At 40.0% G+C, this 12956-nt stretch overlaps 1 protein-coding gene across 3 annotated transcripts in view; it reads right to left on the reverse strand.

Moving 5' to 3' along the window:
- gfra1a (gdnf family receptor alpha 1a) overlaps positions 1 to 12956 on the reverse strand; it is a 180986-nt gene that overhangs the window by 22461 nt on the left and 145569 nt on the right. For all 3 annotated transcript variants that reach the window (XM_057847829.1, XM_057847828.1, XM_057847830.1), the window contains one exon: positions 4678 to 4812. In XM_057847829.1, the coding sequence (XP_057703812.1) occupies positions 4678 to 4812 (135 nt within the window). The remainder of the gene's footprint in view (positions 1 to 4677; positions 4813 to 12956) is intronic.

Here is a 12956-nt window from a genome sequence, read left to right on the forward strand (position 1 = left end):
CTTTGCGGTTAGGTTGGTGTCAGATCCGGTTACCGTTGAGGAAGCTTAATGAGAGGCGATTGGACGAGCGGGAATAGAATTGCGGGAAGAAAGAAGAGGGGAAAAACTGAAATAAAGACTCCACAAGGACATTCAAGAAGTCGTCGCCATGACAACCTGATATGAGTTGCTAGGACGAGAGCCAAAATGCGGTCTATTACCAAAAATATATACACATTGTAGATATTTTATGTTTTGTACATTAAGGCTAGTTGCCTTAAGACAAAAGTCGGCGGTGTCAGTAACTGGCGGCCATCTTGCAACGAGGGATATCTCTAGCAGGCTCTATTGTAGCAGATGTAAATTGAGTGGTATCCTCCACTAAAATACCTCCAACATATGCATATAGTAAACATAATAAGTATTTTAACACCCTGCTATTTTCATGTTCTCCCACTTAGAAATCATGGAGGGTTCTGAAATTTTTATCGTAGGTGCATCCACAGTGAGAGAGACAGGGGTTAATTTGTGCCGGAACATGCCGGAACATGTTCCGGTACCTCTTGATTTTAGACTCCACGTTTTCCGGGACTTATTTGGTCCATTCAGGCACCTTTTGAGTGTAATTATTCACGATAATAATATGCCGGGTGTTTTAGAGGAGAGCGTAAAGCGACAATCGTCTCCTTCAATGCTGGCGCCCTCTTCAGTACATTACGCCACGACTTGCAGTAATATGATGCACGGAGCACACATTAAATAACACTGGAAACCAACCACCACTCTAAAGTCATGGTTGCCCAAACTTTTCATCGAGCATTTGGGCTTAACAGAAAACAGTTGTTTTAAATTGTAACACTTGCTAGGTGAAAGCTTGGCAGCGAAAATAACACAGGAACCTTGACGCTTTTTACCCCCTCATTTTATTCTTCTTTCCGCCACCCTAATGCAAAACAAACAACAAGTCACTGGCGGGCGGCTATGCAGTCCACCAATCGGAGCGTCGTGCTGGCGCACCAATAAGAGCCCATAATATTATATAAAAAAGTTTTTTTTTTTTAAATTCATTAAAAAAATAATAATGTGCATAAATTCATTCACAGAAAAAAATCCTAAGGATTGTATACTGTTTATTAAAAAAAAAAAAAAAAAAAAAAAAAAAACGTCATTTGAAAGAGTCGGAGATTTGGTGATGACAAATTACGCCCCCCTCACTGACATAAAAAAAAAAAAAAAAAAAAAAAAAAACTTGGGCAGCATCTGGAAAGCACGCAGCCAGGAATCGGATTAAACATTATTTCAACATGCCAAAAAGGCAATTGAATTTACAGTTTTTCTTTCAAAAAAAGGAAGATTCAAAACGAGTCAAAAAAGCCACAGCCGGCGAACAGGGAAGCAGGTGCAGCAGGAGGCTAATGCCGCAGCAGGTAGCCAGATTCACGGGGAGCCAGCCAAGCAGAAGGCTACTACCGTGGCAGCAGCTGGTCAGGTAATAATTGTAAATTGTTGTCATAGCATTTATACCATGGATACTATCTAAAATTGAGGCTTGTAAGTCCCACAGTATGGCAAGTGGGCATTTGCGTGTTGTTTTTGACAGCAGTTTTTGCCTGTGTTCCGGGACCTGTGCGTGTCTAGTGATCCCTGCGCTGTCATATGTACTTTGCGTTCCGGCACCTTATGATTTACAAATTAAGCACTGGAGAGGGATAATCGAAAAAGAAAAATCCCCAAAAATCACACTGCATGATTTTTTAACGATTTATTGGTGTGATACAGCTGCAAATAAGTATTTGACCACCTGTCTCTCAGCTAGAATTCTGACCCTGAAAGACCTGTTAGTCCGCCTATGAAAAGTCCAATTCCACTCCTTAGGTGTGTGCCATCTTAGGCACCCCACGATTCGATTCGATTACAATTCAGGGGGCTACGATTCGATTCTTGAACGATAATCACGGTATTGGCGATGATCACGGTTATCACGATTATCAATGCCTCATACATTACTAATTAATAAAGTAGACAAACATATTTTTTGTCCATTATTTATTCAAAATATCCTGATGATTCAACAAGAACGATGGAAACATGCCCATACAACAAAAAGCTGCCCTTAAGCTTCTTTTTTATTTATTTATTTTTATAAGAAAGTGCGAAAACATTAACCATTTTAAAGGCAGTAGTTATTTCTCTCAACAATACAAATAAAATTTAAACAGGTGGCTGTATCACACAAATAAATCGTTAAAAAAAATCGTGCAGTGATTTCTGGATTTTTCTTTTTCCATTATAATTTCAGACTCCTCTGTCATTTTTAAGTGGGAGGACTTGCAAAATAGCAGGGTGTTCAAAGACATATTTTCTTCACTGTATAAGAAATTATAATTTCAATCTGGCTTCCATATACTGCATGAAGGCATCAAATTTGGTATGACCCTAAATGTGATCTGAGATCAAAGGTTCAATCCTGGGTTCCAGCCTTGCTGCGTGGGGTTTGCATGTTCAGTTTGGTTTTTCTCTGGGTACTCCGGTTTCATCCCAAGTCGCAAATACAGTGGTATAAAAAAGTATTGGAACCTTTTGGAATTTCTCACATTTCTGCATAAAATCACCATCAAATGTGATCTGATCTTTGTAAAAATCACACAGATGAAAAAACAGTGTCTGCTTTAACTAAAACCATCAATGAGGATAGTATGCAAACAATGACAGAAGGGGGAAAAATAAGTAAGTGAACCATCACATTTATGATTTAGTTGCCCCCCTTTTGGCAGCAATAACATCAACCAGACGCTTCCTGTAGCTGCAGATCAGTCAGGCACATTGATCATGACTAATCTTGGCCCATTCTTCTCAACAAAACTGCTGTAGTTCAGATTCCTGGGATGTCTGGTGTGAATCGCTATCTTTAGGTCATGCAAATAGGGTTCAAGTCTGGACTTTGACTTGGCCACTCCAGAACGTGCATTTTGTTCTTCTGAAACAATTATGAAGTTGATTTACTTCTGTGTTTTATGACCATTGTCATGTTGCTGCATCCATCCTCTTTTTTAGCTTCAACTGTCTGACAGACGGCCTCAGGTTTTCCTGCAAAACATCCTGTTAAACTTTTGAATTAATTCTTACATTAATTGATTGCAAGTTGTCCAGGCCCTGAGGAAGCAAAACAGCCCAAAATCATGAAGCTCCCTCCACCATGCTTCAAGGTGGGGATAAGGTGTTGTTGTTGGTGAGCTGTTCCATTTTTCCTCTACACATGACACTGTGTGTTACTCCCAAACAATTCAACTTTGGCTTCATCAGTTTCAAAATATTTTGCCAAAACGTCTGTGGACTGTCCAAGTGCCTTTTTGCGAACATAAAACGAGCAACCATGTTTTTTAAAGACAGCTTCCTCCGTGGAGTCCTCCAATGAACACCATTCATGGCCATAGTTTTTGCATATAGTTGATGTGTGCACAGAGATATTGAACTGTGCCAGTGATTTCTGTAAGTCGTTAGCAGACACTCTAGGGTTCTTTTTACTTCTCTGAGTATTCTGCGCTGAACTCTTGGCATCATCTCTGGTGGACGGCCACTCCTTGGGAGAGAAGCAACAGTGCCAAACTCTCTCCATTTGTAGACAACATCTCTGACTGTCCATTGATAAACATCCAGACTTCTAGAGATGGTTTTGTATCCTTTCCCAGTGTTATACAAATCAACAATCCTTGATCGCAGGTCTTCAGACAGCTCTTTTGACTGAGCCATGATGCACATCAGACAATGCTTCTTATCAAGACAATTCTTACCAGGTGTGTGTTTTATAGTGGGCATGGGCAACTTTAAACCACTCATCAGTGATTGGGCACACACCTGACTTATAGTGTTTGGTAAAATATGGTTTCAATTCCTCTTTGAGTCTGCTTGGAAGAGGGTTCACTTACTTATTTTTCCCCCTTTTGTCATTGTTTGCATGCTATCCTCATTAAAATATGAAAACCTATAAATGTTTGGGTGCTTTTAGTTAAAGCAGACGCTGTTTTACATCTGTGTGATTTTGACAAAGATCAGAGGGCATTTGATAGTGATTTTATGCAGAAATGTGAGAAATTCCAAAAGGTTCAGATACTTTTTCATATCACTGTACATGCATGGAAAACTCTAAATGGTCCCTTGGTATGAGTGTGCCCGTGAAGGGTTGTTCCTCTCCTTGTGCCCTGCGATAGACTAGCAACCGAATCATGGTGTACTCTGCCTCCTCCACATAGTTAGCTCGGATAGGCTACAGCACCCCCACCACCCTCGTAAGGATAAGCGACTCTGAAAATGAATGAATGACTGAGTCAGTCACAATAAAGCATTAAGATGGCCGACAAGTGACAACATCCGTTGGTGTACAACGCGAGTATAATATCTAGCCTTATATACCATATTACATCCACAGCCTTCATATTTTTCAAGGACTTCTCATTCAAATAATAGCAATTTTCCCCCCAAAAAACAACAACAACAAAAAAAAGCATAAACACCAGTGCGGTTTTGGATTTTTTCTCCCCGGACCATTATTCTCTTTCTTAACTGTTTTTCTATTTGGTCCATTGAAATAATAGTCTCCAATTGAGTTGAATTGAAATTCTCGTCCCCTGTTGGTATGGAAACATGATGGCATCCCGCAGCGTGGAAGCCATTGTTGGGCAAAAGCAAGAGTCGACTCACGCAGGCACGTATTGTCGGTGAAGAAGGTGACCAGCTTTTCGCACTCGTCTTTGCTGTTGCCGCTGTTGCTGCAGTCGCAGTACGGAGACACGCTGATCTTGGGCGAGCGAAGGTAGTTGGGCGTCATCACTGTGCCTGCCGTGCCGACAAAGAAAAAATAGGTTAGGTCATAAAAATGGCATTGAAATGTGAGAGAGGATTAAATATTTGGGATGGATAATTATGTCAAAACTGAGACCTTTGCGCTGCCCACATAGCGCTTTAATGGCATGTTGCAACCGTTTTGTAAGCAACTGTAGTTGTTTTTAATGGGTTAAAGGGTACCACGGATAGAAAGACATGTAATTGTTAAAAGGTATATGTTAGAATGAATTATAATAATTTGATAGTAAAACCCCTTTTAATGTTTTTGTTACAATTTGTAAAATTAGTTTAACTAGAAACTGCAATTTCTGGAGAAATTACTCTGGGTCTTTGCTGTGTGGAGATACAGATCTTAGCCCCGCCCAGGTCGGTTTAGGGACCTTTCGGGGACAATATCAGGTAATATCAATGTCATTTGTGGACATTTGGGGGTGCGTGTCCTGGTCATATCAGGTCATTTGGGGACATTTGGGGGGCGTGTCCTAGTCATATCTGGTCATTTCCTGTTGATTTGGGGACGCTTGTTTTTTTGCCATTGAAAATGAATGGGTAATTTGGACGTCCATTGCCTTCAATGGCATTGACTTACAATTGCGTCAATGAAATCCAAGTCTATTGGCATCAATAGAAATCGACAAAAATGGCCGTCAATGATATTAAACAAAGTAAATGCCATTGAAAATGAATGGGAAATTTGGACATCCATGGCTGTCACTGGCATCGACATCCATATGCATGAATGGAATCCAAGAACATTGGCATCAATATAATTTACATACTTGGCCGTCAATTGCATCTGTCTAAATTGGTCCAATGCAATGGTAATGCCATTGGAAATGAATGGGAAATTTGGACATCCATGGCTGTCAATTGCATCGACTTACTTATGCGTCAGTGGAATCCAAGTACATTGGCATCAATAGATTCGACATACATCGCGGTCAATGGCATCAATGCAATGTAAATTCCATTGTAAGTGAATGGGAAATTTGAAAATTGCATCCCATTAAAAATGAATGGGAAAGTTTTTGGCAAATTTCCGGGGAACCGTACATTTTTTCCAAATTCTGTATACAACTTGTATGCCCCTCATCGAATTTTTGGTGTCCAAATTATGTGATTTGGTCAAATATTGTAGGACTAGATACATTTTGATTTTTTTTTTCTTCGAAAAAATTTGTTAAAAATCAGCGTTTATGGGCGAACGGAACATTTTTCGGGGTGGTTTGAAAAATTCCCTGCGTCGCGTGAAAATTCCGAAGAAATCCCATTCAAAAAAAACAAACAAACAGAATACCACTATCTGGGTCTGTCGCCATTGTTGTTGACGACACAATGCTCTCTGGGCGGTGATGTCACTGGGGGGCGCTGCCGGGCTTCCACAGCGTCACTCTTTAGCTACATAAATATGTCGTCGGTTCTGCCCTTCCAATTTTAACCCGAGTGGAAAATTGATGAGCAGGACAGCACTGTCGCTATTTCACAAAACGAGCAGCAAAAGCAATTAAATAAAGGTCTCCAGCGGGATTCGAAGCAACATTTTCCTAGCCTGGTCTGGCCACCATTAAGCGAATAAAATTTCCAGGGCGGAGCAGGCCACAGCAAACAGACAGCGGAGTGGACCAATCAGCGACGGGCGGATATGATGTTAGAAACGCGACGAGGGACTTGCGGGCGGAAGTAAACATATGAGGAGAGCGGAGTTTATTCAACATGGCTAGCACGAGACAGACTGTTGTCAGTGACCTGTGTCGATGTGTTTTAATTAGGGTTGTTCCGATCATGTTTTTTTGCACCCGATCCGATCCCGATCGTTTTAGTTGGAGTATCTGCCGATCCCAATATTTCCCGATCCGATTGCTTTTTTTTGCTCCCGATTCAATTCCAATCATTCACGATAATTTTTCCCGATCATATACATTTTGGAAATGCATTAAGAAAAAAATGGATAAAACTCGGACGAATATATACATTCAACATACAGTACATAAGTACTGTATTTGTTTATTATGACAAATCCTCAAGATGGCATTTACATTATTAACATTCTTTCTGTGAGAGGGATCCACAGATAGAAAGACTTGTGACTTTGTATATTGTGACTAAATATTGCCATCTAGTGTATTTGTTGACCTTTCAGTAAATGATACTGTAGCCATTTAACTGTTCTGGCCAAATGCATGATGGGAAGTGAAACCATGACTGTGCGTAGTGATGCCAATTGATATATCTTCTCTGCGTTGGGAAATAACATAAGGTGTTAAGAAAAAGATCAATTGCTACCTTGCTTCCCCACATTGCGTCCCATGATATAGTTAATCATAGGGAGAGGGATTGCAAGGCTTTAGCCAATTAAAAAGAGGCTCCAAAGACTGCCAAAATTCACTCTACTCATTTTACGCTGCCTTTTATCTCTCTATATGGCTAAAACGGCGCCATTACAGATTGAGCGCGACAATGCGTGAGTGGGTCGTGCAACGCAGGCATTAATTGCGTTAAATATTTTAACGTGATACATTTTTAAATGAATTAATTACCGCCATTATCTGGATATATTTGATAACCCTACCTTAAGCCTAAACTAAAGACTCTGGATGAGTGTAACATATTATGTCTGTAATGTTAAATACAATTAGAAAACGATTTAATTAAAAAAAATATATATATTAAAAAAAGGCATGGCCGATATTTTTTTGCCGATTCCGATACTTTGAAAATGACGTGATCGGACCCGATCGATCGCATCTATAGTTTTTGGTAATTTAAAACTGATTTACCGTGGATTGGAACATATTCTCGGCTCTCCTGTTTGCCATCTCTGTTGTTGTGGAGACGACTTCCGACGCGGAAGAGTGACGTTGCTCGTTAAGAACACGTCACGCAAATAAACGAATCTGATTTGACGATTGATTTTGTACTTGCTCGAGAGGCCGTTAATGGGCTGGATCCCAGACTATTCTCTCAGTGTTTGAAAAATACAGGGAGAAGAGTCTGGCCGTGCCAGGCAAACATTTTCCATGCTACTGACCACAGGAGTATATTTCTGTGTGACACAACTCAAAAGAAAGTGCAGCTGGCTTGACCACGGAATTAGAAAGCGCGGCTAACTTCAGACAGCAAGCAGACCACAGTAATATAGCACTTGCGTGAAAGGGTTAACACACAAAAAAATACGCGATTACGAAAAAGGAGACACAGAAAGGGTCCGTGACAGAGGGAAAACCGCGGTGAGGGACAGAAAAAAAACAAAAAACAAGGCAATGATGCAACTAGCAACGAAGGGATATACCAATGGCTGTCAAATGGCAGCAAGTCAATATCTCGGCAAGTCGCCTAGGATGGATTTAAAGACATTACTGGTGAGCTGGAATTGGATGCAGGTTCAACGCTGGGAACTTATCCCACAGCTCTGTAACAAAACAATCTGACCAGCAGCAGAATGTGACAAAATCATGACAGTCGTCATACTAAATTCGCTTGCGAGCTAGCAAAGATATTCTCCCAGTCCAGCCCAACCGCATCACCCCCAGCATGCATTGCGCGCGTAAAACATGGCGCCCTCCGGAGGTCAAAATATGTACTAAATATTATTTATTTTTAAATAAATGGCAATAATATATGTGTTTCTAATAACAATTTTGGCTTATTATAACTTGCAAGTCTTTAAGTCCGAGGTTTAATTTATTTTATTTATTTTTTGAGTGCAGTGTTTTTATTTTTTGGCATATTGGAGCCTTTTTGCAGGGGCAGATCTAGAAAAAAATATTTATGGAGTGGAGGGGGGGGCAGTAACTTTTTGAGGGGTGGCAAAAATTTCATGATGGTATAATACATTATCGATTCTTTGGACAGTGTTGCGATATTCTGCGACGATTCCAGTTAACGGCCGTCGGTCAATTTAATATAAAACTATTTATAATTTTAAACATATTTAATTTTTATAATTTTATAATTTAAATATTTCTTACATAATTATTACTCAGGAGTCAGTACTCAATTTTGACATTTAGGGATGTACAGTGTATCACAAAAGTGAGTACACCCCTCGCATTTCTGCAGACATTTAAGTGTATCTTTTCATGAGACAACACTGACAAAATGACACATTTGACCAGTGTTGTTAATAACGGCGTTACAATATAACGGCATTACTAACGGCGTTATTTTTTTCAGTAGTGGGTAATCTAATTAATTACTTTTCTCATCTTGGCAACGCCGTTACCGTTACTGAGGACGGAAAGGCATGCGTTACTATGCGTTACTATATTGGTCGAAAAGTCTGAGGGAGACGGACTCACCGAGACGACAGAGCAGAGCAGGAGTGGGGAGGAGGCTAGAAAGTTGTGACGCCGAGCAAACGCGATGCTAGGTAGCTCCAATAATACATGTTGTAGCCGATAGCCTACAAACTACGCCCGCATGTTATGGTAGATATGGTAGACATGGTAGATATCATATGTACTGTATATAGATATAACTAGATGCAAAATGACAGACATTGCACTAAATGCGTTAGTAGACAGCGCCATCTTAAAGCAGTACTTTTTAGGACGGCTCTGTTGAAGAGAACCTTCCTAGCGAACCCAAGTAACTTTTTATCTAAAATACTTCTAAATCGGCAAAATCTTGACTTGAATCTATCTTTAAATGATGAAACAGTTTTAAAACTTTCATATGTCGAAAGTAGAGAGAAGGGAACTAATGCAATAATGGGAGCAATTTTAACAACTTTTAACAGTTGATTCAGGGTAAAGGGTAAATTAGGGTAAAGAATTGGGCTCGGGCCAGTTTTACCAAATACCTTCACAAAAAACTTCACATAATGTGGCCAATGTTTTTTTTTTTTTTTTTTTTTTTTTTTGAGGGAAAAAAAAAAGTAATTATCACCAATTACTTTGCCAAGTAACTAATTACTCTTACATTCAGGTAATTGAGTTACTAACGCAATTACTTTTTGGGAGAAGTAATTTGTAACTATAATTAATTACTTTTTTTCAGTAAGATTAACAACACTGCATTTGACACAATGAAAAGTAGTTTGTGTGCAGCTTAGACAATAGAGTTCATTTATTTTCCCCTCAAAATAACTAAAAACATAGCCATTAATATCTAAATCCCTGGCAACAAAAGTGAGTAGACCGCATGGGAACTACGTACATCCCTAAATGTCCAAATTGAGTACTGCTTGTCATTTTCCCTCCAAAATGTCATGTGACTCGTTACAGGAGTGCTGTCAGCATTGCTGCAGAGATTGAAGAGGTGGGGAGTTAACCTGTTAGTGCTCAGACCATACGCTGTACTCTACATCAAATTGGTGTGCATGGCTGTCACCCCAGGAGGAAGCCTCTTCTGCAGACGGTACACAAGAAAGCCCACCCGTCTCATCAGACCATAGGACATGGTTCCAGTAATCCATGTGTTTTGTTGACATGTCTTCAGTAAACAGTTTGTGGGCTTTCTTGTGTACCATCTTCAGAAGGGGCTTCCTCCACATGACATTTTGGAGGGAAAATGACAAGCGGTACTCAATTTGGACATTTAGGGATGTACGTAGTAGAGATGTCCCGATCCGATATTTGGATCGGATCAGACGCCGATATGGGCAAAAAATGCGCATCGGTATGGGATTGGAACAAGGAAAAATTCCGATCCAGACTTCCGATCCAGCTTTTTTTTTTAATAAGTCCGGTCCAGGTTTTCCAGCGCACCGATTTACATAATCCATTCCAGTTTTTGCTTCGGTTTCCCTAAAATCCGGTCCGCATTTTACGGCACACCTTCAACACGCTACATTTACATTACCGTCTCCCAATTTACCGAGAGACTTTATCGGTAAAAATGTCAGCTGTGTGGGATCATTTCACCTTAAAGGACGACAAAGACGAGGCAGAGTGCAACATATGCCACAATAAAGTCAAGCGTAGTGGTAAAGCTGTAAGAAGTTTTAATACAACCAACCTAATCAAGCATTTAGCGAAATACCACCACAAACAATATGAGGAGTATGTTAAAAAAAAACGAAGACAAAAAGAAATGTCCTACGCAACTAACACTGGGAGAAACTTTTGCTATGCGTGACAAACTGGCACTCGACAGTCCCAAAACCCAGGGAATAACAAGAGTCATTGCCGAAGAATTCATTCTGGATGACGAGCCATTATCTCACGTGAGAAAAGACGCACCATCCAACACTTAGAACCACGGTACAACATGCCCGTCATTACATCCTTGAGCGATTCGGCAGTGGAAGATTCAAGAACGATTCACAAACATCCAAATTCCGATTATTGAAATATGTCAAGTAAAGCGGAACTAATACACAGCGCGGTCTTCGGGACGCAATGAGAAACTGACCGCATTGCGTCCCGAAAGTAAACATGATGCTTGTCATAGAACCGGGTAATGCCAGTGCTCAACTCACGGCTTTAGCTCAACTCATGCCGCTGGATAAAAAAACACAAGAATACCTGACTGCTGCTGACAGCCGCTACAAACTACGTCAACGTCGTTTTACTGGAGATAATAGATATCATATGTATATAGAACTAGATGCTACACGCCAGACTCGACTGCGTTACCAACATTGAAGTATTGAAAACCAGATGCGTTAGTAAACAGCCGCCATCTTAAAGCAGAAGACTTCCCTAGTAGGCTGTTGTGAACCTTCCAAGCGAACCTAATTAACTTTTTATCTAAAATACTCCTAAATTGGCAAAATCTTGACTTGAATCTATCTTCAAAACAGTTTTAAAACTTTCACATGTCAAAAGTAGACAGAAGTGAAATTATGGAACAATGGGAGCAATTTCAACAACTTTAACAGTTGATTCGCAAAATTAAATGAATTGAATGTAGTTTAAAGCTGCTGATACAGAATGGGGACTTGAGTATTTTATTTACTGTTTTAAAATGTTAACTTGATACTGAAATAGTCGTTTATTTAAACCTGAGAGGCTTTTTATACAATTTTTGTAACTAATGCACGAAACATTAAAAGCATCTAATAGCCTGGGGGATTTGGGGGATTTTCCACTGAGGTTGTTGGTGTGTTTTGCTTTTTTAAGACAGTTTACAATATTATTTGCACGTTTTACTGACTGACTATGCCATTTCTGTTTGTTATTTATAATGTTTTGTGTTTGTCACACAGGTCAGTTTCTTGTTACCAACCATTGTGTGTTATTCATACTCACCTAATTCAGCTGGTTAGTTGTTATCAAGAGTGCTAAAACCTTTTTTAACATGAGTCTGACAACTAAGTGAGGAGGCTAAATAACTTTAAACTTTAACACATGCTCAGATAGGTCGGTATCGGTATCGGCCAGTGTTGAGGTAATTATCGAGGGTTGATTGAATATTTGCTTAATTGATTCAATATTTGCTTGATTGATTGAATATTTGCTTGTGCTTATATATGCCATACATAATACATATTGCCATGTTTTTTCTTATTTGATATAACCAGTAAATGATTATTGCTTGCTATACTAGGTATAATGTTTAAGTGTTACAAAGTGTTAAAAAGGGTCGGGATGACAACTGCCTTGCTTCATGGCCGCATCACTGCGTAACTAGACCTTCCGGGACGTCTTCAGCACCTGACGTCTAGACTTTCGTCTAGACTTTCGAGGACAATTTTCCATTCGAGGACATCTTCCATGGCCGCAGCGTTGCATAACTGAAGTTTCTGGGTCATTTTGACCTCTTTACCTGTGGCCTTGCTGACACACATGTATTTAGTTAGTTCCACCTACATGCTCACACATAGCCAACCAAAATCACATGGGTGTCTCCAGCTTGCTTCCCCCTCCCTTCAGGGCGGCACCCTTTCTGTGTTAGGACAAACCCCTAAATAAAAAGAGCAAGGAGGGTTTTTCCTTAGATCAATTTTGGTGACTAGACAGCGTAATCTAGCATTCCTCTGTCTTAGTCCCTCTTTGCTCTCCTTGGCCAAGAAAACTGAGTGTCTTCTCTCCTTATTTTGGGGTAATTTTACAAATGTCTACTTAAGGGTCTATTTTTGAACTTGACAGCCAGCATCGGTATCGGATCGGAAGTGCAAAATAATATCGGTATCGGATCGGAAGTGCAAAAACCTGGACCGGGACATCCCTAGTACGTACTTTCTATGCGGT

Source organism: Corythoichthys intestinalis, chromosome 10, assembly GCF_030265065.1.
Source record: "Corythoichthys intestinalis isolate RoL2023-P3 chromosome 10, ASM3026506v1, whole genome shotgun sequence".
NCBI lineage: Eukaryota > Metazoa > Chordata > Actinopteri > Syngnathiformes > Syngnathidae > Corythoichthys > Corythoichthys intestinalis.